The 27,664-nt window shown below is 38.1% G+C and overlaps 1 protein-coding gene across 3 annotated transcripts in view; it reads left to right on the top strand.

The window, feature by feature from the left end:
• Nucleotides 1–200: 200 nt before the first annotated feature.
• The window catches only part of TBC1D23 (TBC1 domain family member 23), a 63,874-nt gene continuing 36,410 nt past the window's right edge, over nucleotides 201–27,664 (top strand). For 2 of the 3 annotated variants that reach the window (XM_015129483.3, XM_015129478.3), the window contains exons 1-4: nucleotides 201–280; nucleotides 18,103–18,214; nucleotides 20,205–20,310; nucleotides 22,034–22,238. In XM_015129483.3, coding sequence (XP_014984969.1) covers nucleotides 228–280; nucleotides 18,103–18,214; nucleotides 20,205–20,310; nucleotides 22,034–22,238 — 476 coding nt within the window. In that variant the 5' untranslated portion in view covers nucleotides 201–227. The remainder of the gene's footprint in view (nucleotides 281–18,102; nucleotides 18,215–20,204; nucleotides 20,311–22,033; nucleotides 22,239–27,664) is intronic. The other variant, XM_077994038.1, reaches the window with a different exon arrangement.

The raw sequence follows: 27,664 nt of genomic DNA, 5'->3' as shown, positions 1-27,664 counted from the left end.
CTTTGGAGGGGCAGCTGCCTCCACCAAGTCTCCTCCCCCAAGACGCTGCCTTTCGGCCTCGGGACGCCGTGACGCTGCGTTCCTGCAGTCCCTTGCCACCTCCCTCTTTCTTCCCGTCTGGGGAAGCTCAGTGCTGGACTTCCGAAGACCTTTTACGACATTGGGTCTCGGAGTTGGTCTCAGCGCGGGATCCACTTTTCGGCAAAGTGACGTGGACGTCAACAGCAATGGCGGAAGGAGAAGAGGTCCTGCCGCTGCCAACGTCGAGCGGCGACAACTGGTGAGTGAGAGCCGGGGCTAATTCCCAGTGCCCCTTTATTCTTCCTTCTCAACATCGTGCCGGTCCCCGAGGAGCCGTCTGGCGTCGGCATAGAACGGAGAGGCCGGTCCTAGGCGAAGTCCGGTGCCCTGCCCCGCCCCCTCTGCCTGCCGGGTGCCCCCTGCCTGCCAGGTTCTACCCGAGGGACTGGGGCGGGACTCCCAAGGAGAGGGGTGTCATCCAGGTGCTGGGCCTCAGAACGGTCCTCCCATGTCGTCCGTCAGTCTCCAAAGTGTGCTGGAGAGGGTGGCTTCAGGGCTGGGTTTGGCCGGAGTCCCTGGCTGTGGGAGTTGGAGTAGGCTGAAGACGGAAGTTTGTTGGATGCAGATCTGAGGCACTAAAATACAATATGAAGAAAAGACGTTTTGAAATGACCACTGCGAACTTTGCTTGAGGGTTCAGAGGTTGACCCCAGGAGGATCCCTTCCACGTAGCTGGTATACTTTTTTTTTATTCCGGCTGTTATCTCGTTTTGCATTCCAACAGTTTTCATCATGCGTCTCCTTCACGCAAGTCGTCGTTTCCCCTACTACCACGTTTCTCACAGCTCGATTTCTGAGCTTTGGATGCAGTGTGGGACTTTGCTCTTGCTGCACCCAAGCTTTTGCATGCTTACCTGATTTATAGTCGGGATGGTGGGGGAGGACCGCCAATAATTTTTTGGTAAATTGCTTACCCAGTGTTAATCTTTGGGGAAGGCTTCTACTTTTGAAATGGTTGATCTCACAGTACGTTGTTATGTTCTACAACATCACTTTTGAAAAAGGGACCTTTAGAGGCTTGTCTAAGTTTTACAGTTGATCTAAGTGTATTAACCACATGTATTAGTTTTGGGTTTACTTGTTCGTTATATTCTTTGTGTACAGCTCATGGGCACTTTAAAAATAATACAGGACATTCATAGACCTCGACTTTAATCCCAGAGGAAAAAAATGGAAATCGTTGAAAGGGATAGATAATTAGTAATTAAGAAATTGAGCTCTCCATTAGCAGACATCAAACATTCCTTAGCGCTGGGCTCTCCAAGGTGTCAGAGGAACACTTCATGGTGATCTAGATGTAGTTTTTGTTCTTCAACTTGCTTATGTTGGAGTTGGGGAGGTATAACAAGGTAAAATTAATCTCATTCTTTGTGAGCGTGATTAAAAGTATTACGAGAGGTTGGCAGTGGGGGCTGGGGCAGTTGGAGTCACTGGGGGAAAGCTTCATGAAAGCAGCAGCATTTCAATTAGGCTTTGAAGAATGAGTAGGATTTAAACCCCAGGGCTGTCTGATAGAAGCCACATATTGTAATTTAAAATTCTCCAGTAGCAGCATTAAAAACTAAAAAGAAGCTGGGCGCGGTGGCTCACGCCTGTAATCCCAGCACTTTGGGAGGCCGAGGCGGGCGGATCACTTGAGGTCAGGAATTCAAGACCAGCCTGACCAATATGGTGAAACTACGTCTCTACTAAAAATACAAAAGTTAGCGTGGCGTGGTGGCGGGTGCCCGTAATCCCAGCTGCTCAGGATGCTGAGGCAGGAGAATCGCTAGAACGCGGGAGGCAGAGGTTACAATGAGCGGAGATCGAGCCACTGCACTCCAGCCCGGCGACAGTGTGAGACTCCGTCTCAAAACAAAGAAAAACAAAAACTGAAAAGAAACAGGTGAAATCAGTTTTAATAATCTATTTAACATACTTCAACATGTAATTAGTTTAAAAATTATATAATTGTACATCTTTTTTGTGCAAAGTCTTCAAAATCCAATGTGCATCTTACATCTACCTTATATTTCAGTTTGGTCTAGCCACATTTCAGATATTAAATATCCACACATGGCTTGGGGCTAACATATTAGTGCAGAATCAGATTAAGAGATGGAAAAGGCCTCTGAATGGAGTAACAGCATAAGCCAGGGCGTAGACAAGGCAACTAATTTGTTTTGAGAGTAAGAATGAGAACTACCTGGTTGGAAAGAAGTTGCAGAAAAATACGTCTTTTTGCTTCTGGTATCCTGCAAGAATGGCAGGAGAAAAAAGAAAAATAGGTCTGGAAAAATAGTAAAAAAAGTTTTTAACTAATTAAAAGAACCTTTTATCAGTGACAGACATTACAACACTTTTCAGAAAGTGACCTAGTTGATTATAGCCTGAAGTTTGCTGTTTTGGAACGGGGAATTGTATCATAACCTGGCCTTCACCAGCTCATTGAGTGCCGTGAGGGGAAATGTTTCCACAGTTAAGGTGCCTCTGGGGAGTTCTTAGGTTTGAGGGATTGTGAGCATGTTCCTGGTTCGCAGGGGCAGAGGACATGGAGTGAATATTTACTAGAGACAGCACTTGTTCTCTTGTGGGATTGCTGTATCTTTGGTGTGTCTTTGTATTTTTGCTGGTTTTATTTTCATGAATGGAGGAACACTGACATGGTCAGTGATTTCTGTTTTCCCTCCATCCTCTTCTAATCTTTCTCCTTTTTCTCCTAGCACTCTCATCGTCCCCCCAGAAGAGGGTTTGAATAGAGTCAGGAAGACTTTGGGATTGGGAGCCATAGATTCAGTAAAGCCTGTGTTCTTAGAGTGCTTGGTGAATGGGTTATAGAATGGGGATGCTTTACTCTTTTTTTATTTTGTTTTAAGAAACGAGGTCTCGCCATGGTGCCCAAACTGGCCTCATACTCCTGAGTAGCTGGAGACTACAGGTGTGCCCTATCCGTCCAGGTGTTTTACGCTCTCTTTCTCTTCCCTTCCTCTCCCTCCCTCGCTTTCTTTCTCTCTTTTTGAAGCAAATGTTTTTAACTCCGTCAGATGGAATTTTTTCCAAAATACATCGTATATCTTACTGCCTAGCTCAAACTCATCTTAATGACTTGAGTCATTCAGTTTACAAATGTAATTTAAGGATAAAACTACATGTCTGTCCTCAAGGAATTTATGGTCTAGATACAGGAGGTGTGTTTGAGAACGTGGATTACTTTTGTGTTACTGTAATATGGTGAGACTTTTGGGGCCTATCTAGACAAATTGTTGCTATGCTAAATGACACAGCAGTCCCTTTTCGAGATTGCTTTTTGTAAGTTTTTCCTATTTTCTTTTTTTGTTGTCAGTAGTATCTCTTAATTTGTTCCTAGTCTGTGAAACTAAGTCATTGAACTTGTTAAAATTGTATATACATTCTTAAAAAGGCTCAGGATGGACCTTGAAGATCTTAAAAGTATGTGGACTCTATGACATTGTTTTTGCTGATTTTCAGTTATGTTCTAGTTCAGTGCTTCTCAAAATTTAAATGTGCATTGGAATTATCTGGGGAGCTTGTTAAAATGCTACCCAGGTAATTGTAGTTGTGATTCAGTAGATTTTGAGGTGGAACTTGAGATTCTGTTTCTGACTCGCTTCTGGGTGTTGCCGATTATGGTGGTTTATGGACCACACTTTAGTTATCAGGGTTCTAGATTATATGTATATCAGAATGAGTAGGTCAGAGGAATTTGTGTATGTCACATTGTATCACCTTACAGGTTATACTAAAATACGTGTAATTACATGACTTATCGTTGCTCTTTAGATAATGAACTTCTCAAGGGCAGTGGCTGATAAAAGGCAGGCGGCTCAGTAAATGTTTGTTGAGTGAATGTACGCATGAATGAATAAAGACTTTCATATAATTATGTGCAATAGCATACTAAGCTGTCATTTCATACAAATTTCCTGACTCCAGTGTTTTTGTGAGCTGTGGAATTGTCTGTTAGTATAATGCTTATTCTTTATGGAAAGCCAGAGTAATCAGAAAATGCCTCGGCTTTCAAGCTCTCTGGGATTCAGCCATGTAAGCTCAAAGGGTGTGCTGAAATTTTTGTAAAAATGCTTATAGTTAGTTTGAAGTGATTTGAATTTAATTTAAAAAAATTAATATAAGTTGTGAGAATCTGGATTTGTAAAATTAAACATGTTGAATTGTTACAGTGAAAAGATTGGTAATTACCCTTCTTGGTATTGAAGAAAAATAGCACTGGATTTGAACATATATTCTCATTTTCCAAGACTTTCTTCCTGAAATAATGTCTAAAGATCTAAAGTCATAACTTAAAAATTGTTTTGGTCTTGACGTTAATTATATAACTGTTGAAATTGGGAGTTTGTTTAATTAAAAAATGTTACTTAATATTCAGCTTTTAGTGTTTTTTATTGCTAAACTCTTCTTAAATTATTGCTAAACTTTTCTTAAAATTGTAAAAATATCAATTCCACAAGAATCTTCTATTGTTGTTAATCTGAGATGTGAGTAGCAATTGTTTGAGAATAAGAAGTTATTTTTCAAAGTTTTCTGTACTCTGTAAATAGTACTATCAGTGGTCCCTGTTTAATAATCATTAAAATATGAGAAAAAATTTAAATATCATTTAAGAACTAAGTGTTTGAAATTTCAAATATGATATAATCAATAAAGAAATATGTTAAATACAAAAGAAAAAGTAACTTTGTTTAAGAAGAACATTGTCTACTTGTGAAATTGGGAAGGCTAGATACTACTTTAGAAGAAATGAGAAAATGAACTTCATTTGTTGAATTGGGGTTGTGATTTGACAGTTGATTTTGTAAACTATAATTAGAGGGCAGGCAAACAAATGAAAAAGACATACTGTTTACATTAAAGTCTTTAATTATAATGTAAATTTTATAATTTTTAAAGATAATTTTTTTTTTTTTTTAGACGGAGTCTCATTCTGTCACCCAGGCTGGAGTGCAGTGGCATGAGCTTATGATCTTGGTTCACTGCAACCTCTGCCTCCTGGGTCCAAACGATTCTCCTGCCTCAGTCTCTCAAGTAGCTAGGATTACAGGCATGTACCACCATGCCTGGCTAATTTTTGTATTTTTAGTAGAGATGGGGTTTCACCATGTTGGACAGGCTGGTCTCGAACCCCTGACCTCAGGTGATCCACCCTCCTTGCCCCCCACAGTGTTGGGACTATAGGCGTGAGCCACCACGCCCAGCCTAAAGGTAATTCTTAAGTAATAATTCACTTCTAGGATTTTGTTTCCTGTGGATGTTTTAATATCCATAATTTGAGTTAGCGATTGCTTTTTGCATGCTAAATAAATGTATTTCAGTTAATTCATTTTTATCTCTGTGTACTCACTGCAGAGAGGACAAGTGCATTCCCTATGTAAGTATAGTGAGCAATTCAGAGCACCCAGTTAAATATACTGCAGTATGCAGCCAACTTTTCAGAAGAATCTTCTGGACAGAATTGAGAAAATATGCTTGACAAAGCATTTCTGCTGCATAGTGCTGAAATGTGGATTCTTTTTGGTATAAAGACAGTGCCTTTTCTCATGTGTCCAAAAGCAAAATAGAGTTTAGCAAAAACATTCTCAGTTCAGCAAACATTCGCTGAATAGTGGTTATATTCCAGCTGCTGTGTAAGGTTTTAGAAAAAAATTTGAAACCGTTTTAAGACCAGGAATGTGCGTTGTGGTGCCTTCCTTGGACACTTTAATTTTTTCATCATTTTATCTCTAGGAATACTGTGTGAAAATAACTTCTGAAGATATCTAAATGCTGGTATTTTGGAAATTACAGGCTCTAGCAGAAAAGAATAGGATTAAACAGTTTGAAAAGGGGCAGGGCTTAAAATGAGTTCGATATTGAGAATTACAGATGGAAAGCAAGTAAGTACCTTCCACTGAGCTCATAAAATCAAATTCTTTCTTGTAGAAATAAAGAACATAAGAGCCACTTAAACCTATTTTCTGAAATTTACTGTCTAGTTGTTTTAAGGGTCTGCCTAACTTTTTAACCCGAGTTAAGAAAATAATGTCTAATTACATCATTTGTTGCAAGTCTTCATCTGTTTTCTTGATGCTTAAAGGAGTTTTTTCTTATCCTTTAGCTGACATTGCATTTGATAGTTGGGTGGGAATCTTGTAGTGTTTGCTTCTTTTTTAAAGTAGTTGTTACATTAAACTAGTGTTATGGTGGTATTTAATAATTTTAGCAAGGAGATACAGGTTGAATATGTCTTTGGAATGCTTGTATTATACTTAACCGGTTGAGCATCCTTAATCAAAAATCTGAAATCCATAATGCCTAAGTGAACATTCCTGTGAGTATCATGTTGGTGCTCCAGACTTTCAGATTTTGGAGCATTTTGGAGTTGGGATTCTTGGATTTGGGATGCTCAACCTATATAAGAAAATACTATACATTTACATAGAGCATTACTCTTTATATATAATGCTTATATAAACGTTTCATTTTGATCTTAAAAACAGCTCTATGAGAAAGCATAGTTATGCGTTGGGCGTGGTGGCTCATGCCTGTAATCCCATCACTTGGGGAGGCCAAGAAGGGAGGATTGCTTGAGCTTAGAAGTTCGAGACCATCCTGGGCAACATAGTGAGGCCTTGTTTCTACTAAAAATAAAAAAATTAGCCAGGCTTGGTGGTACACACCTGTAGTCCCAGCTACTTGGGAGGTTGAGGCAGAAGAATTGCTTTAACGGGGGAAATCTAGGCTGCAGTGAGCTATGATCACTCCACTGCACACCAGCCTGGGTGACAGAGCGAGACTCGGTCTCATAATAATAATAATAATAATAATGTACGTGTGTTATTTTTCCTTTAAACAGTTTCTAACCTTTGTTTTGAAGCCTCTGTGCATCACTTTGTGATGCAAAAGATTTTTTCGTCTCATGTATGTGTGCAATTTGAATACCAGAAATCCTTTATTTTGTGAATTCCATTTAGATTAATAACCATCAGCATAAAATTCAGTGAAATCCTCTTATGAAAAAAAATCTTCTCTGATGGTTTCAGTCCAGCTTAAAAAAAAAAACCCAATATGTATTTCTTTGTCGAACTATGATCCCCATTGGCATAGTACCTTTGAGAATTGTCCATATGTTGCAAAGTGTTGTCACTTCATTTGCTATAGTTGTTTCTTTATAACAACTATGTTTCTGAAGTGATAGTTTCAAGACAAGGAATGTTGGTGACACTTCTTTTATCGTTACACTTTGGATAAAGTGGAAATTTGTAATAGACGTAGGTAATATCTCTCTCTGACTTCTTGCTGTTTTCATACCACTCTCTGTCTTAGGCAAAAGATACACTCTATTTTTAGTTTCCAAATGCTGGGGGTAAGAAAACAAGGATGCATTTCATAGTGCCTTAAAAATACTGAAAAGTCACCCCATATATATAGATAGAAGGGAACAGTGTTGAGGATTTTTGTTTTGAGAAAGCATGGAAGAAGAAAGGATTTAGAGTACTCGCTGAAGTTGACTGCTCATTAGAGAAATTACTCTCCAATTTTGTAGTCAAAATCTTACAGCAAATGCATTGCAACATTATACATGTAGTTATGAGAAACCTTTTTGTGTCTGTCTTTTTATTTTTTACTTAGGCAACAACTGAGTTTTTTTCTTAGCAGAGAAAGGGGCACCATTGGTACCGTTGGTGTAATTTGATCTACATGGATTGTAGATCAAAAATAAATCTAAGATTTAAAACACCTGTTCCATTTGTAGTTAATTTTAGTAGCTTATAAAATAACATTTCTGTGATCTCTATCTCTTTTTGTCTATTGCATACAGTGATGAAATACTGTAGCTGTTAAGTTTGGCTTGTCAAGCCAAGAGGACTAGATTTAGCACCTTCTTTACTTGGCCCAAGATCATGATTAAAACACAAATTCTAGGGAAGATTACATTATTCATAAGGGAATCTCCCAAAGCTGTTTTTGTGGATCTGGTCCTAATGCAAAGTTTTACAATTTTTTTAAAGCTGGTGAATGGGTGTTTTTCCCCTTGGCATATAAATTTGTAACTTGTTAAAATGCTTGTAACAAGCATGTCTGATTCTGACACAAATCTAGATAACTTCACAATTGTCAAATTGTATCAAATTGTGTTCTCTCAAGACTTTAAGTTATCAAGTTCTTTTCTGAATGTGCTATCATACTATTGAAATACTTGGAAAGTTTTGATGGTTTGAGGTTGGTGTTTAAAAATAAGTTGCACAAGACATACTGTGGTCATTGAGCTCCATGCGCATCTACTGTACAAGTGAATATGTAACAAAGTTATTCTCTTTTCATTTCTACCAAATGTCATACAGAATATTCAAGAGCTAATTAAGGAGTTTTGTTATGGTAGTACTTTGTAACCAGCGTCCTAACAATAGTAGCAAAATAGGTTCAGACAAAGCTTTGGTCCTGATGTCTCATTACCTGGGCATTAAGAAACCCCCAGAAATGTGGTGGCACAAATTAAGCCATGAAACCACAATTCAATACATGCAGCTTGCCACTGCTTGCTCAGTGTTCCACAGTTTGCTAGTGCTTATGACTAATTAGCTGTTCACTTTAGAACATTTTTAAATAATTGGTCAGAAGCTTATACCTGATTAGGATATATACATGGACAAGCTGGGCTGTCAAGGTTTAATCTGTGCTCACAGTGGTTTACATTCTAAACAAATATGAATAAACTGCACCTCATAGGCGCTCTCACACCTCTGTTCAACAGGATTTAGATGATAGGACTTGGACTAGAACCTTGGAATAGCCATCTGGCATGTAAGCTACATAAGAGCATTGACTTTTTTTTCTGTACTGCATCCCCAGTGCCTCACACAGTGGGTAGCCTGTAGTAGGTGCTCAATACGTATGTGTTGAAGGTTTGAATAAAAGAATACTTATGTCAGGGAAGGAAATAATTCAGAATGTGGGTTAGGAAAGCAGAGGAAAATCTAAAAGAGGGTGTTTTAAGGAGACAGTCAAACTTTGCAGTGTTTGTAAAGGGGACGAGAGCTGAGAAAGATGACTAATGACTTCTGAGAGCACCTTTAGTAGAGTGATGGAGGTTTTGGGTGAATGAGGGCATTTAGCTGAGTCGAGACTACTGTTTTCAAGGAAGTTGAACTGTAAAGGGAAGGAGAGAGGTGACTTTTTGATGGGAAGTAGGTTATATTTATATATAGGACCCTTCAAGTAAGTAAATGTGAAAATTTTAAAGGAAAGGAGATAATCACAGGTTATATTTTTGAATGCTAGAAGTACTTTCAGTGAAGATTTCTGAGTTCTTTTTTTTTTATCTTGGCTCTGTTTAATACTGTTAGCAGACTCACAGGTTTGAATAATATCCTATGTGATAGAAATAACATATTTAAGATGTTTACATGTCAGGCTTTGGGCTTTTATTGATTTCCCAGTAGTGTAGCTTTTGTTTTTTTATTTTAAGAAAACAATAATGAATCTTAGACCTTGATCACTTTAAGACACAAAATTAATTTTTTAATGTGGTAACTGGATTTTCCTTGTAATTTCTCTGTACTCTGCTGTTAAGTGTAGAGTGATTACATATATTATAGGCCCTACTTGGTCCTTTTAAAACTGCTAGTCTTCATTATTTTTATAATTACAGAAAAGGATTCAATTTTGAGAATTTTGAAGATTAGTAAAGCTGACTTAGCTTAGTTGATAGACTGAGAGGCTTCATGAATTTAAAACATTTTTTTTTCCAACCCAGAAAACATTCTATTAATATCTTAGTGTTTTAGTTTTGGTTAAGAAAGAAGGTGGAGATGATACAGAGAGTGGTCCCTATGGAGTGGTGAGGATCAAAGAGGGATGAGAAGTGGAAGGGGGTTAGCAAGAGAGGGAAGAGATAAATTTAAGATGAGGGAAAAGTTGTTACATATATTGTCAAGAATTATTTGTGAAAGGAACAACCAAAAGTTTGGTAGCTGGATGGAAAGGGAAAGTGTGGGGACATTTTTGTGGTGAACATTGCTATTTCTAATGACAATTTTTGAGCATATTGTCTCGGAGGAAAGAGCCAGTAGAAAATAGACTGGAATAATAAGTTGCTTATGTTTATTTGTTTGTTTTTGGAGGGGGGCTGAGATCAAAGGGAAGAGAAGCCTGCTGGCCTATATTTTCTCTTTGGAGTCATAAGTAAAGTCACGTGAGGTAAAGTGGCCGGGTAAGGAGTCTGAAGTAAGTGGTGAATAGGAGATTCCCAGGCACTATTGTTATATGATAGCATCATAGAGTTGTCTTATTTTCCCAAGAAGCCCACAGTGAGTAGAGTATAGGAACAAAGAAGGCAGACTGGTTAGATTAACCTAATGTTAGGAATTTGCAACTTTCTGAATGTAACAGAAAGACCAAGGAGTGAAGAAGTCAAGAGTGTTGTCAAGAATATGCTTTAAGTTTTGGGCCATGGAATCAAGACTGAGGACATAAAGTGAAGTCACAAGAAGACTCTTCTAACTAATCCATGCCACCCTTCCATCCTTTACCTTTGTCTCCATCCACAGAGAGTGTAGGGAGGATGCTTACTCCCTCAAATTAATTATTTTCTCCACTCAAAAATTGAGCCACATATTTTTATATCTTTTATGTTACTTCCAAGTTTATCATACTGAAAACTTTAAAAATACAGTTTGTTGTCAGCTGTAAGTTGAACTTGTTTAGCCTGTTTATACTTGCAATATTAAGTACTGGAGAGCTAGAATGAAACAGTTTAAAGTAGCACATATGCCACGTTGTTTCCTACTTAATGGTTCTGTAAAGTATCCTTTCTTAAGTAGCAGTTACTTAATACGCTAAGCAAAGAAGTAATATGTTTGAGAACATGCAGTATTTCATTTTCCCTTCCTGCCTTAGATTGCTAGGGGTAATGACCTCCAGAGATGACACAAACAAGTGGGAAAACATTCCATCCTCATGGATAGGAAGAATCAGTATTGTTAAAATGGCCATACTACCCAAAGCAATTTGTAGATTCAGTGCTGTTCTCATTAAACTACCGTTGACTTTCTTCGCTGAACTAAAGAAAACTATTTTAAAATTCATATGGAACCAAAAAAGAGCCCAAATAGCCTAGGCAGTTCTCAGCAAAAAGAACAAAACTGGAGGCATCATGCTACCTGACTTCAAACTACACTACAGGGCTATGGTAACCAAAACAGCATGATACTGGTACAAGAACAGACACATAGACCAATGGAACAGAATAGAGAACCCAGAAATAAGACTGCACACCTACAACTATCTAATCTTCAATAAACCTGACACAAGCAACGGGGAAAGGATTCCCTATTTAATACATGGTGTTGGGATAACCGGATAGCCATATGCAGAAAATTGAAACTGGACCCCTTTACACTGTATACAAAAATCACCTCAAGATGGAAATCTAAAAACTGAAAACCCCAGAATAAAACCCAGGGAATACCATTCAAAATTATATTTTCAGTACAATTGAGTTTATTATAAATATATATGTCTATAAATATATATGTCTGTAAATACACACGTGACAAACTGAAAAGTAATTAACAAAAAGTGATTATCTCATGGTAATGGAATTGTGGTTGGTTTTTAATTTTTTTAACGCATTGGCAAAATTGTCTAAAATGATTATTAAAAAGTCATTTTAAGAAAGTAAGCTGTTGTTCAGTAATAATAACAAAAGTAATAGTATTCATGGATTCTGTTTATTAAAGAATTATGTAGCCAAGCATTGCACTGAATGTTTTGTGTTCAGAAACTTATTTAAGCATTAACTGACCCTATAAGGTAAGCACTGTGGTGCTTTTTCCTTTTATAAGGTCACATGGCTGTTGAAGGGCCAAAATTGAAACCCGGATCTGACACTGAAGCTCAAATTTATGAATTTTTATAATACATTAGAGTTGATTTTTTTAATTGTGGTAAAGTATACATAATGTAAGAAGTTTACCATCTTAACCATTTTTCAGTGTGCATTAGTATTAAGTACATTTACATTGTTGTGCATATAATCTCTAGAACTCCTTTCATCTTGCAGAACTGAAACTTTGTATCTGTTAAAGAGCTCTGCATTCTGCCATCCCTCTGCCCTGGTAACCTCTATTCTACTTTCTGTCTCTCTGAATTTAACTACTCTAAGTACCTCATATAAGTGGCATTGTATAGTATTTGTCTTTTTGGGACGGATTTATTTCACTTACCGTAATGTTGTCAAGGTTTACCTATGTCGTAGCATGTGTCAGAATTTCCTTCCTTTTTAGGCTGAATAATAGTCCGTTATAGCTGTACATAAAGTACACCCCCCCATTTTGTTTCTTCATTCATTCCTCAGTGAATGGACACTCGGGTTGCGTTCACCTTTGTGCTACTGGGAATAATGCTGCTGTGAACATGTGTATACAAAAGTCTCTTTCAGACTCTGCCTTCAGTTCTTTCAGACATTCCAGGATATGGAATTGCTGAATTGTATGGGACATTTATTTTTAATTCTTTGTGGAACTGTCATACTGTTTTCCATAGTGGCTGCATCATTTTGCATTTCCACTAACTGTTCACAAGAGTTCACAGCTTTGTCAACACTTGTTATTTTATGTTTTTGAAAGTAGTAGTCATCCTAATGAGCGTGACGGGTTCTTTGGTTTGGTTTTATTGTTTTTTGTTTGTTTGCTTTTTGAGACAAGGTCTTGTTCTGTAGCCTGTGTTTTGAGACAGGGTCTCATTCTGTAGCCCAGGCTGGAGTGCAATGGTGTGATCTTGGCCTTACTACAGCCTCTGCCTCCTGAACTCAATTGATCTTCCTGCCTCAGCCTCTTGAGTACTTGGGACTACAGCCGCACACCACTACAACTTGATATTTTTTGTAGTTTTTGTGGAAACAGATTTTTTCCATGTTGCCCAGGCTGGTCTCAAACTCCTGGGCTTAAGCCATCCAACCAGAAGTGCTGGGATTACAGGTGTAAGCTACTGCTCCTGGCCTGGTTTGGGTTTGGTTTTTGAGTGAGGTTTTAATAGACTTGATCTTTAAATTCTTTCAGACCTCTTGAAGAATAAATAATTAATAAATAATACATATGTATCATACACTTAACCAGTTGAACTACTGATACTTATGTTCAAAATTAAGGTAATTATAATAACCAAAAAGTTGAAAAAACTCAAAAGCCCATTATGTGATGGATGGATAAGTAAAATATGGTATATTCATATACAGTGGACTATTTGGCAATGAAAAGCGTGTACTGATACATGCTACATTATGGATAGATGTTGAAATGTTATGCTAAATGAAACCAGGCATAAATGCCACACATTATATGATTCCATTTATATGAAATATCCAGAATAGGTAAATATGTAGAGACAGAAAGTAAATCAGTGGTTGGTAGAGGCTGGGGGCAGGATAGGAGGTGCTGGTGGGGAGGAATAGTGAGTGACTGCTAATGGGTATGGGGTTTCTTTAAGTGAAGAAAGATACTTGTTTAAAAAAAAAAGGGGATGAACTAAGTTTTGTTTCTTGTTTTTGTGCCCTGTTTGGCGAGAGAGTGTGTACATTTAAACAGTTTTCATAAATTTTGAAATGATGGGAAAAATAAGTTTTTAGAACATGGTTGGTAGGAAAACCAAATTTAGAAAAATGTTAATATATAGTCATTTTTTGCTAGTGGGAGATTTTCTGTAACTTTTTAAATTTTAGGAACAAAATATATGTAATCCAATTGCTTTTAAAAATCATAATTTTTGTATGATTCAATATGGTTTATTCAGAAAATTACAAAATTTCTAATAATGAATTAGTTAATTATAGAAGCATTTGGAAATGCATATTAAATTTGGTAGTGCTTGAAAATTCGTGCTTCCTTCTCCCATACATTGTGCAAATGCTTCCATATGTTATTCACCATTTGGTGGAAGAAGAAAAATCCAATTCATTTGCTAGCTTGAGTATAAACATTAAACTAATTCCATGTAAATCTAGTGACATTGTTTGCTCATTGTAATTCTGAAGCAACTTGGGCTACAATGCTTAGAGTAGGTGATTTTATCATACAACATCAGGTGAGGGGATATTCTGTTATGTTTTATTTAGGTTTTGAAAATATGCTATTGATAGATCATGACAGGAACCTATGGTATTATACCAACACATGTTAATAGTTTAAAAGTCACAGAGTCAGGAGGAGGTGAGTTTCTCCTTCCTTCCAACCTCAGAAGCATTGGATTTGGTCTGTCCTGAACTTTCTGAGCAAAGTAGATAATTTTGCTTATTTTTTGTATTTCTTAGAATAAATGGACAAGGCCTGTACTTTTCTGTTTTAAAACCTTGTCTGGATGTCCAGTGTAACTGTACCAACCTTTAATTTGTAAGGTCAGTGAGAAGCTGCTGTAAGGTCTAAGAAGACTGAACAAAACACAGTCCACCTACTCATACCACACCAGATATGGATTTTGCTTTTGTGTGTTAGAATTGTATTACTTGTTTAAAAGTAGAAACTTGGTTTAGGGGAAGAGGAGAGAGCTAAATGCCATAGAATTCTTATCTCTGCTTGATCCTTCTATGAATTATTTACCTTAACAATTTTCAGCTCTTTACTACTTTTATAAGCACATTTATATTGTCGAAGGTCTAGTAACTGTACCTTTGGATGCCTTGTTCAGAAAATCATGTTACTTTTAATTATTTAGGTTTGTAAGAAGTATCTTTTACTAATTAAGGTGTAGCATTTTCTGGTCTTCGAAGGAGCCCTTGCTGATGGTTCTACTGCTGGAGAGCACATTCGTGGTTCCCTGGGGACAGCATCAAAGAATCCAACAGCAGCTGTATCAACAGAGATGTGCTTGTACATTGTTATGATTTAAAAAGTACTTTGAGGATTGGGCATTTTGCAACAAAATACAAGCTTTGTTCTCGGGAATAGTAAGGGATTTGGCAAAATTATTTCAAAAAGAAAAGAATTTTGCACTAAAAAGTGAACAATTCTAATTCTTCATCTAGTAAAATAATTTCATTTCAGTAAGTAGTGTTTTTAGTCCCTCATTATTTGATACATTTGACTGTTTAAATATATAGTATTTTTTCACCAAAGATGCCATTAAATTGTCTTTGTTTCATGGTTACTAACAGCCTGCCTTGTACATTTTGGCCAGAAGAGAATAGATAAACCCCAGTGTTTATCAGCTGTAGACCTGAACTGTCTCTCAACAGTAGACTTGAAATCTTTTTCTCTACCTCTCCCTTCCAACACTTCGGTGACCATATAGCAAAAGAACTAAGTGTTTCTTGTGTGGTCACTAGTTATCTTCTGTTCATATGAATTTGTAGTAGCTTTGTCAAGGAACCTTTCAAATTCAACAAGTACTTTTCTGTTGAGTATGATCCTATGTGATTACATTTTCATGTAATTCCTTTCCCTTAGGAGAGCAACATTTTATGAAATATGTACATTTAAACTAATATTCTTAGATGCCTATCAATGGGGAGGTTTTCATTGTCTTATTGAAAAAAATGAAGAGTGGGAGTAATTTATTTTCTTCAGAACCACAAAAATGGGACAAAAATCCTGATTTCCTGATCCTAGTGAGATGAACTGCCTTTTGGACTGCTTCAAGGAATGTTATAAGTTGTCCAGGTCATGAAGCTCTTAAAAATTTGTACAGATTTTTAATGTGTGCCGAAATCGTAAACAGTGACTGAAACCTCAGTTTTTGAAAATTCCTAAGGAATTGAGTGATTTTTTGTTTCTTTTTTTTTTTGAGACGGGGTCTCACTCTGTTACCCAGGCTGGAATGCAGTAGTGCCATCTCGGCTCACTGCAGCCTCTGCCTCCCGGGTTCAAGCAGTTGTCTGCCTCAGCCTGCCAAGTAGCTGGGATTACAGGCACCTGCCACCACGCCCGGCTACTTTTTTGTGTTTTTAGTAGAGATGGGGTTTCATCTTCTTGGCCAGGCTGGTCTTGAACTCCTGACCTTGTGATCCACCCACCTTGGGCTCCCAAAGTGCTGGGATTACTGGCGTGAGCCACTGGGCCCAGCCAGAATTGATAATTTAACTGGTTATTTTCTGGCTAGAAAACAATATATACCTTTGTAAAAGTATTCTTTTAGTTATTTTTACCTTATACAAATGAAATTAAATTCATACTTTTCTCCTAAACATAGTAGACCGAACAAAACTGCTTGGTAATTTACTTGATGATTGTTGCGGGAAGTCAGGGACCCTGAACAGAGGGACCTGCTGGAGCCACAGCAGAGGAATATAAATTGTGAAGATTTCATGGACATTTATCAGTTCCCAAATAATACTTTTATAATTTCTTTTGCCTGTCTTACTTTAATCTCTTAATCCTGTTTTCTTCATAAGCTGAGGATGTACATCACCTCAGGACCACTATGACAATTGTGTTAACTGTGCAAATTGATTGTAAAATGTGTGTTTGAACAATATGAAATCAGTGCACCTTGAAAAAGAACAGAATAACAGCGATTTTTAGGAAAAAAGGAAGACAACCATAAGGTCTGACTGCCTGCGGGGTCAGGCAAAAAGAGCCATATTTTTCTTCTTGCAGAGAACCTATAAACAGACATGCAAATAGGGAAGATATCACTAAATTCTTTTCCTAGCAAGGAATATTGATATTAATACTCTGGGAAAGGAATTCATTCCTGGGGGGAGGTCTATAAATGGCCGCTGTGGGAATGTCTGTCCTGTGTGGTTGAGATAAGGACTGAGATACACCCTGGTCTCCTGCAGTACCCTCAGGCTTACTAGGATTGGGAAACTCCATCCTGGTAAATTTTTGGTGAGACTGGTTCTCTGCTCTTGAACCTTGTTTCTTCTGTTAAGATGTTTATCAAGACAATATGCGCACCGCTGAACATAGATATCAGGAGTTCTGCCTTTTGCCTTCAGAAGCATGTGATCTTTGTTCTGCTTTTTGCCGTTTGAAGCATGTGATCTTTGTGACCTACTCCCTGTTCATACACCCCCTCCCCTTTTGAAATCCTTAATAAAAACCTGCTGGTTTTGAGACTCTGGTGGGCATCACGGTCCTACTGATATGTGATGTCACCCCTGGTGGCCCAGCTGTGAAATTCCTCTCTTTGTACTCTTTCTCTTTATTTCTCAGCCAGCCAACACTTATGGAAAATAGAAAGAACCTATGTTGAAATATTGGGGACAGATTCCCCGGTAGATGATGTGATATTATTCTTTTTCTTTAATATACCAATAGATCATTTTTCCCCTCTAACATTTATTTAATACTTATTTTAAGCTAGGCACTGCTCTAGGCATGATATTGATATAGTCATTTACTAAATAGTCTCAGGCTGCAGTGTTTTGAATTCTTGACTGAATTGAGCATAATGTTAAGAACATGAATTCAGGAACCAGACTGTTAAAATTTGAATGCTGGCTCTACTGCTAATATGACATGTGACCATAATATGACATGTGACCATATACCATAATACTGGTAAACACCTTGAAAGAATAGTAACTTTTTAATACCAATAAAGTTATTTCTTCAGTTGTCCCCTAAATGTCTATAACCCTTCTTTGCCTCCATTTTTGCATCTGTATGTGGGGCCGGTAATGTAACCTACCTCATAGGGATTGTTATAAGGATTAAAAAGAACACATAAAGTGTTTGAAATAGTGCCCCACACATAGTTGCTATGTAAAGTCATTACCACTGCTAGGAACACTATTATTACTATGACTTCACAGTGCTGTCAGCCAGCTTACTCCATCTCCTCTTTAAAGTAATCTAGGAAAAGACAACGAAACTGGTTAGAACTAAGGGTAAAATGAGAGTAAATTGACTATATGAAGCCTGAGATTTCCCACCAAGAAAACATGTTGTGTATGCCTTGGCATTACATTTTGGCTGCTGAGAACTTTTGTGTCTTAGACAAGCCTTTAATAGGCCATGCTTATAAATGAATCTTGAATAAGAAAAAAGTATGAAGTAAAGTTTATTTTAATAAATAGGACTTGTTTTTTAGGGAAAAAGATCTTGAAGAAGCTCTGGAAGCAGGAGGTTGTGATCTTGAAACTTTGAGAAATATAATTCAAGGAAGACCACTGCCTGCTGATCTGAGGGCCAAAGTTTGGAAGGTAACTAGAAACTAAAATGAATAAAATATAATCACTGAAGAATAATATTTTTAAAAGTTTGTTGCTTCAGCTGTCTTAGTTGCAGAAAACTTTATTATCTTATGAGCATGCCACATCTAGAAGATTTATCAAACAGTAGCTTATTAAAATGTGTGTTTCTGTAGTGTTTGGTATATTTAACAATAATGGTTTAGATTTTGGAGTGTAATATGTGCTTTTGTAGGCATTAGAAATGGTGTTTATGGGGCCAGGCGCAATGGCTCATGCTGTAATCCCAACACTTTGGGAGGCTGAGGCGGGCGGATCCCCTGAGGTCAGGAGTTCAAGACCCTCCTGGCCAACATGGTGAAACCCCATCTCGACAAAGAGGCTGAGACAGGAGAATTGCTTGAATCCAGGAGGTGAGGCTACAGTGAGCTGAGATAGCGCCATTGCACTCCAGCCTGAGTGACAAAGTGAGACTCCATCTCAAAACAAACGAAAAGAAGTGATATTTATGAAAATTGTTTCGTGAAACAAGATACAATCAGTGAGTAAAATAGGATGTATATTTGCAGATACAGATCATAGCAATGTTAAAAAAAAAAGAAAAAGTATGCCTCTGGCTGTTGGGGTTATAGGAAATTTTCCCTTTGTTTTCCTCTATTCAGCTATTCACCAGTGCGTGTGTATTATTATTCTTTTTAATTTTGAATTAAGATGTTGTTATGATTATAAAAGAAATACATGTATTTGTGGAAACATATATGACATAACAACCACAAAGGATAAAATAAAAATCTGTTATCTACCACCTATAGGTAAAACACGTAAGGTCTTGGTGCTTACCTTTTTACCTTTTTGCCCTATGCATATACGTAACAGAAATGGAATTAAAACTGTACATAGCATTCTGAACATTTTATTATAGAAGTTTAAGTACATGCAAAAGCGTAGAACTTGTATAATGAACTCCCATGTGCCCATAACCCAGCTTTAACTGGTATCAACATTTAACCAATGTTGTTTGATTAGTATCCTCATCCTTTCCTCCACATCTGACTCACTGGACTGTTTTAAAGCAAATCCTTGCTAGCATACTAAAAGTCTGAAACATTTAAAAGAATGGTAATTCCTGGCCAGGTGCAGTGGCTCACGCCTGTAATCCCGGCACTTTGGGAGGCTGAGGTGGGTGGATCACCTGAGGTTAGGAGTTTGAGACCAGCCTGGCCAACATGGTGAATCCCCATCTCTACTAAAAATACAACAATGAACTGGGTGTGGTGGCCGGTGCCTGTAGTACCAACTACTTGGGAGGCTGAGGCAGGAGAATCGCTTGAACCCGGGAGGCAGAGAGGTTGTGGTGAGCCGAGATCATGCCACTATGCTCCAGCCTGAGCAACAGTGCGAGGCTAAGTCTCAAAAAAAAAAGACTGGTAATTCCTTAACATCATGAGATAATTTCTTTAGTTGTCTCATACATGTGTTTTTATAGGTGATTTGTCTAAATTTGAATTCTAGTAGGCCTACCTGTTGCATTTGGATATGTCACTTAAGATTCTTTAAATCAACACAGTTTATTTTATATTTTTAAAAAAACCTTACAAAACAGCAAAAACATTTTCTCAATTTATTAAATATTCTTCTGTATAATTTTAAAATATATATGGCACAGATGTACTTTTTCTTTGCCTGTACATTCTGTTGTTTTTACATTTTAAAAAAACAGGAAAGATGATTGCTTGTGTAAATTTACATATCTAAATATATAAATATTTTGGGTAATTTATTGTATTCCCTAAATCAACATGAAGAAATATCTAATGTAGGAGAATTTAAAATAATTCTGCTGGTTGTGACATGGCTAAATACTCAACATTTGGTGGAGTATAGATACCTTAATTGTAATCTTTATTATTATTTTTAAATTCGGGCCTTTAATTATTACAGCATATTTTCCAAGAATGAGGAATAACATATGAACTAGTCGCTTTTTAAATCTTTCTTCCAGATTGCTCTGAATGTTGCAGGAAAAGGTGATAGTTTGGCATCATGGGATGGTGTTTTAGACTTGCCAGAACAGAACACTATTCACAAAGATTGCCTGCAGTTTATTGGTAAGTTTAATAATCATTTTCAAGCAGAGTTAAATTTTGGAAATAATTTTTGGGTTGAGGAATCACTCTTCAGAATTATTTTCTTATAATTTCAGAATATGAAAAAGGCTTGTAAATAGCTTTAGAACTTTTCTTTTGAAATTCTTATGAAATATTGTCTATTGATTTTAAGGGAGCCTAGTTTTGACTGGGTGCAGTGGCTCACGCCTGTAATCCCAGCACTTTGGGTGGCCAAGGTGGACAAATCATTTGAGGTCAAGAGTTCAAGACCAGCCTGGCCAACATGGCAAAACCCTGTCTCTACTAAAAAATACAAAAATTAGCCAGGTGTGGTGGTGGGCACCTGTAGTCCCAGCTACTTGGGAGGCTGAGGCAGGAGAATCGCTTGAACACAGCAGGCAAAGGTTGCAGTGAGCTGAGATCGTGCCACTGCACTCCATCCTAGGCACAGAGTGAGACTCTGTCTCAAAAAAACAAACACAATAACCTAGTTTTTACTGTTTCTTTTGCATTATATGTTAGATTTTTCGTGTACATTTATGGGTTTGTTGTAGTCTTGACTTTGATTTTTGTATAGTTAAAGATCTGTATGATTATATACAGCCCTCAAATTAAAGAGGAGCTTTGTTGCACAAGTTTATCTATAAATCATAGTTTGTGGTCTGCTGTAGAGAAAGTATTATAAATTGTGATTGAATAGGTTTCCAATCACCCACAATATCTATTTCAATTCACAATGTAGATCAATTTAGTTTATTCTTTTAAATTCATCTCTAGTGCTTTGTTGTATTTTTGTTTCTCTTTCCATCATATTTTAGTTAAATTATTGGCTTGATAGGCCTATGTGTGGTAAGCACACCAGAAACATTATTCGTGGTGTGGACAAAAGAAAGAGAATTTGGTAGTGGAGAATGAATTCCTTTCCCTCTTCTTGCCAGAGTTATAGCAACAGCTGCCCATCATGGGGTAGGTGATCATCTGTTTAGAAAACAGTTTTGCTTCCCAGGAACACGGGCTATGCCTATCTTTGCCTATCCCTTTAATTCAGATTGGCCATTCTTATGTTTGACATATATATAGGTCAGGTATTACTAAGTGCTAGTGTTTAGTAAATACTGAATATATAGAAGTCTTCTGTTTCTTTCCCTTCTCTCTCAATGGACTAGGTAAAGAAAACATGCTTAAGTGAAACTGTATTCTTAATTTTCTTTAAACAACTGTCTTAAAGTTAAAAGACTGTTAGAAGGCCGGGCACAGTGGCTCATGTCTGAGGTCAGGAGTTCGAGACCAGCCTGGCCAACATGGTGAAACCCTGTCTCTACTAAAAGTACAAAAATTAGCTGGGTGTGGTGGTGGTTGCCTGTAATCCCAGCTACTTAGGAGGCTAAGGCAGGAGAATCACTTGAAACGGAGGTGGAGGTTGCAGTGAGCCAAGATCGTGCCATTGCACTCAGCCTGGGTGACAAGCTAAACTCTGTCTCAAAAAAAAAAAAAAGGGGTGGGGGGAGCTGTTATAAAGAGTTTCGACTGTGTGTTTTCCTTGGGTTTTGGATCTGTGAACCAATGATTGTTAAGTGTAAGGGAAAATATACTTTCATGTAGTTTCACTTTGTCTTTCTCTAAATGCGCTAACATAGTATTATATATTTGTAAACAAGTGTTATGTCCAATAACAGCCTCTAACAGGCCCTGGGTAACTTTATTTTTAACATTTATTTTCTAGACCAGCTTTCAGTGCCAGAGGAGAAGGCAACAGAATTACTTTTGGATATTGAATCTGTAATTACCTTTTATTGTAAATCACGTAACATTAAATATAGCACATCCCTTAGCTGGATACATCTACTCAAACCATTGGTGCATCTTCAACTGCCACGCAGCGATTTATACAACTGCTTTTATGCCATAATGAATAAGTACATTCCCAGGTAAAATATGATTTAGTTATTGTAGTTTTTTAAAGTGAATACAGGTCTGGTTTGCCTTGAGCTAAAGTTGCTACATTTACTTTGGCGGTAAAGTAAAAGGTTCAAATAATTTTGAAGGTTGTTTGAGCCATAATTATTATTTTATTTTTGTGGTTATAAACGTTTTTTAAAAGATTCTTTAGTTAAAAATGTATACTTTTGAAACAGTGGTTATACTGGGGTTGGAGTTGGGGAGAAAGTGGGGAGATCTAGGTCAAAAGGATACAAAATAGCAAATAGGTGTGATGAACAAGTTGAAAGACCTAATATACAATGTGGGGACTCCAGTTAATAATAGTGTGTTATATTGAAGATTTTTGCTAAATAAGTAGATTATAGCTGCTTTTGCCACAGAGGGGAAAGTGGGAATGTGAGATGATAGGTACATGATTTTGTTCCACAGTAGTAACCATTTACTATGTATGTGTTTTTTATAACATGCTGTATTATGCACAGAAATTTACTTTTAAAAAAGAATTTAAAAATTAAAAATTTTTAGAGTTTATATATATAATTCTTCCAGTTTATTTGGTGGTATTCCTATTTTAATTTATTTGCCTATAAAATAAAAACATTACAGTGTCCAAGTGGAAAGTAAAATTTTGGAGGTGCTACCTTATTGAGCTTGGAAGGAAATCCTAGAAATATAGGCATTGAACAAGTAAATTGAGGTATGCTAAATGTTAGAAAGGTGAAATATAGAGTGCTATGGGGATGTGTAATGGGGGTGACCTAACTTACCCTGGAGGTCACGGGTGACTTTCCCATGGTAAGTAGCATTTAAGTTGAGACCAGACAGATGTGCAGGTGATTGTGATGGGGATTGTAGTGTGGGGGTCATGGTGGCTCATGAGGCCAGAAAGAATTGTAGTTCCCAGTGCAATAGATCAGATAGTTAGAATTTTAGTACCAAAAGAAACTTTAGACGTAGTCTAGACTAGTGGCTTGGCTGTACAACCTTGAATGCACATTAGAACTATTGAGGGAGCTCTTAAAAATCCTAATGACTATTTGCATACATGAGTAATTAAATCAAAATCTCTTGATGATGGGACCTAGGCATCAGTTTGTTCAGAGCTAACTAATTTCAGCATGTAACCAAGGTAGAGAACCACTAATCTGGACCTTGATAGTTAACTGACTCTTATTTTTTACTACTTTCTATGTGATATCACAATGTATGAGGTATAAGTGTTTTGTATGGTTCTCTACCCTGGTTGCTTGTTAAAATCAACTGAGGCACTTTTTCTTTTTTTAAATAACTACTTTATTGAGATATCATTTACATTCCTTAAAATTCACCATTTTAATATGTAAAATTCACTGGTTTTAATTATAGTCACAGAGTTGTACAGCCATAACCACAACCAATTTTAGAACATTTTATCACCCCAGAAAGAAGGCCCATACCCATTAGTAGTCAACTTTCCACTTTCCCCCAAAATGGGAATGATCGGTATGATTCTCTATATAAGGAATCATACCTTATATGTTTTTTGTAACTGCCTTTAATGTTTAGCATTATGTTTTCTAGGTTCATATTGTACCGTATCATATTTCATTTTTTTTGCCAAATAATTTTTTATTGTATGCATATACCACATTTTATTTACCTGTTCATCAGTTGATGGATATTTGGATTGTTTTCACTTTTTTACTGTTAGGAGTATGAAGCTGTGAATATTCACATACAAGTTTTTGTGTAGACGTGTATTTTCACTTTTCTGGGATGTGTGCTTACAAGGGGAATTGCTGGACCATATGGTAATTATGTTTAATCTTTTCTGGAATTGCCGGATTTTTCCATAGCAGCTGCATCATATGTTCTCACCAACAGTCAGTGGAGATCCCAGTTTCTCCACATCCTCGTGAACATTTGTCTTTTTCATTATAGCCCATCCTAGTGAGTGTGAAGTGATATCTCATTATGGTTGTTGACTTGCATTTCCCTAATGGCTAATGATGCTGAGCATCTTTTTATGTGTTTATTGGCAATTTGTATTTTTTCTTTGGAGAAATGACTCTTCACCCAAAGTACTTTTAAAACATACTGGTCCCTAGAGTTTTGTTTTTGTTTTTGTTTTTGTTTTCCCCAATAAATATTTTGCACTTCTATTTTTCCCCAATAAGCCTTTAGAGTTTCAAATATAAGTGGACTGCAAAGAGCGTTGGTATAGATATTTTTAAATCTCCCCAGGTGACTCTGATGTGTACCAGGATGGAGAATCTCTGTGCTACTTGAAGTCATACTGCTTTATGTAAGGAAAACAGACTTAAAGATACCAGAAAACAAGGCTAAGGTCATGGCAGAGCCAAGACTTGAATTCCTATTTAGGGATCATTCTGTTGTACTAGGTCTCTCAACTGGCTATATTTTAGCACTTCTCATGGCCACCTCTTGCTCTAACAGAGCTAGCAACAGCAAGATACAAGATGTCCCAGCTTTGCCTCTAGAGAATGGTGGTGATGGTAGTTAGGACTAGAGGGGAAAGACTTTTGCATTGTACTTTGTAACATACTGTTGTCAGGTTCTCTAGTTATTGCTTCTATGACTTCCATATGGAACAGCCCTCCAGCCAGGATCAGCATTAATAGCCCTGGAAAGAACCCTGAGCCCCACACAATGCTGCTAGAACTCCATTTTAACATATCTTCTCCTTTTTTTTTTTTTTTTTTTTGAGACAGAGTCTCACTTTGTCGTCCAAGCTAGAGCACAGTGGCACAATCTGAGCCCACTGCAATCTCTGCCTCTGGATTCAAGCGATTCTCATACCTCAGCCTCCTGAGTAGCTGGAATCACAGGCGTGTGCCACTATACCCGGCTAATTTTTGTGTTTTTAGTAGAGATGGGGTTTCACCATTGGCCAGGCTGGTCTCGAACTTCCGACCTCAAGGGATCCGCCCAACTCGGCCTCCCAAAGTGCTGGGATTACAGGCGTGAGCCACCCCTCCCGACCTAACATATCTTCTTCTCTTTTTTTATTTATTTATTTAGACGGAGTCTTGCTCTGTTGCCAGGCTGGCGTGCAGTGGCGTGATCTTGACTTACCACAACCTCAGCCTCCCGGGTTCAAGCGATTCCCCTGCTTCAGCCCTCAAGTAGTTGGAATCACAGGCATGTGCCACCACACCTGACTAATTTTTGTGTTTTTAGTAGAGGTGGGGTTTTACCATTTGCCAAACTGGTCTTAAACTTCTGACCTCAAGTGATCTGCCCGCCTCAGCCTCCCAAAGTGCTGAGATTACAGGCGCGAGCCACCGCACCCGGCCTTTTTTCCTTCTTTTTTTGAGACAGGGTCTCACTCTGTCATCCAGTCTGGAGTGCAGTAGCACAATCTCAACTCACTGCAACCTCCATCTCTTAGGCTCAAGCAGTTCTTCTGCTTCAGCCTCCCAAGTATCTGGGTTTACAGGTGCATGCCACTATCGCCTGGCTAATTTTTGTATTTTTAGTAGAGAGTGTGTTTTACCACTACCGTATCTTCTTATAACAGATTCACATATAAGATGGCAGAATCCCGTCAAGCACAGTGCCTTGTAGTTGAGAGCAGCTTTGCAGTGTACAGTTGTTAAATGAATAGATGCTGTTGCAATGGCTGACTCCCAGAGATGCCCCACTTTTTCAGAAGACAAGATCATGAACTAGGCAATTGTTTCTATAGTGTATGCCCCTACTCACTGTGTATTCTGCCTTAGCATTCTTTTGCCTTGTATTTATACAGTAGGGTAAGTATTAAGACTAAGGAGGAGGTAATCTTGCCAGTATGAATCTAGTTCTGTGTCTGGGCACCTGAATTGCCAGCCTGGGGCCTTGTCTGTAAAACTTCCTTCCACCTGCAGTATCAGAAAGTGATAGATTGAGAGTCATGCAAATCTTGGCATTGACCTCACATCTTAGATTTTAGAAATTATTTTTTATTCCCTTTCAATTACATTGTAAGACTGTTTTTTTTTTGTTTTTTTTTTGCTTTTTTGATACAAAATCTTCCTGTGTTGTCCAGGCTGGTCTTGAAAACCTGGTCTCAAGTGATCTTCCCTCCTCAGCCTCCTGAGTAGCTGGGACTATACATGCATGCCACTCTGCCCTGCTTAAAACACTCCTTATTGGCCGGGCGCGGTGGCTCACGCCTGTAATCCCAGCACTTTGGGAGGCCGAGGCGGGCAGATCATGAGGTCAGGAGATCGAAACCATCCTGGCTAACACAGGGAAACCCCATCTCTACTAAAAATACAAAAAATTAGCCAGACGTGGTGGCGGGCACCTGTAGTCCCAGCTACTTGGGAGGCTGAAGCTGGAGAATGCGGGAACCTGGGAGGCAGAGCTTTCAGTGAGCTGAGATCACGCCACTGCACTCCAGCCTGGACGACAGAGTGAGACTCTGTCTCAAAAAAAAAAGAAAAACAAAAAACACTCCTTGTTAATACTGTCATGTTAAAACTGTGAGGCCACTGCACTCCAGCCTGGACGACAGAGTGAGACTCTGTCTCAAAAAAGAAAAAAAAACACTCCTTATTAATACTGTCATGTTAAAACTGTGAAGCCACTGCACTCCAGCCTGGATGACAGAGTAAGACTCTGTCTCAGAAAAGAAAAAAAAGAGGCCGGGCGCGGTGGCTCAAGCCTGTAATCCCAGCACTTTGGGAGGCCGAGACAGGTGGATCACGAGGTCAGGAGATCGAGACCATCCTGGCTAACACGGTGAAACCCCGTCTCTACTAAAAATACAAAAAAAAAACTAGCCGGGCGAGGTGGCGGGCGCCTGTAGTCCTAGCTACTCGGGAGGCTGAGGCAGGAGAATGGCGTGAACCCGGGAGGCGGAGCTTGCAGTGAGCTGAGATCCGGCCACTGCACTTCAGCCTGGGCGACAGAGCGAGACTCCGTCTCAAAAAAAAAAAAAAAAGAAAAGAAAAAAAAAGAAAAAAGAAAACACTCCTTATTAATGCTGTCATGTTAAAACTGTGAGGCCACTGCCCTCCAGCCTGGGCGACAGAGCGAGACTCTGTCTCCAAAAAGAAAAAAAAACACTATTAATGCTGTCATGTTAAAACTGTGAGGCCAGGTGCAGTGACTCACACCTGTAATCCTAGCACTTTTGGAGGCCAGGACAGGCAGATCACTTGACCCCAGGAGTTTGAGACCAGCTGAGGCAACATAGTGAGACCCTGACTCTACAAAAAAATTTTTTAATTAGCCAGGCATGGGGGTGTGCACTTGTAGTCCCAGCTACTCAGGAGGCTGAAGTGGGAGGATCACCTGAGCCCAGGGAGGTCAAGGCTGAAGTGAGCCATGATCCTGCCGCTGAACTCCAGCCTGGGCAATAGTGAGACCCTGTCTTAAAAAAAAAAAAATTAAAAAAAATTTTAAAAACTGTGTCATTCATTTCATT

This window comes from Macaca mulatta, chromosome 2 (assembly GCF_049350105.2).
Source record: "Macaca mulatta isolate MMU2019108-1 chromosome 2, T2T-MMU8v2.0, whole genome shotgun sequence".
Classification (NCBI taxonomy): Eukaryota; Metazoa; Chordata; class Mammalia; order Primates; family Cercopithecidae; genus Macaca; species Macaca mulatta.
This window is presented reverse-complemented; position numbering and strand designations above follow the sequence as displayed.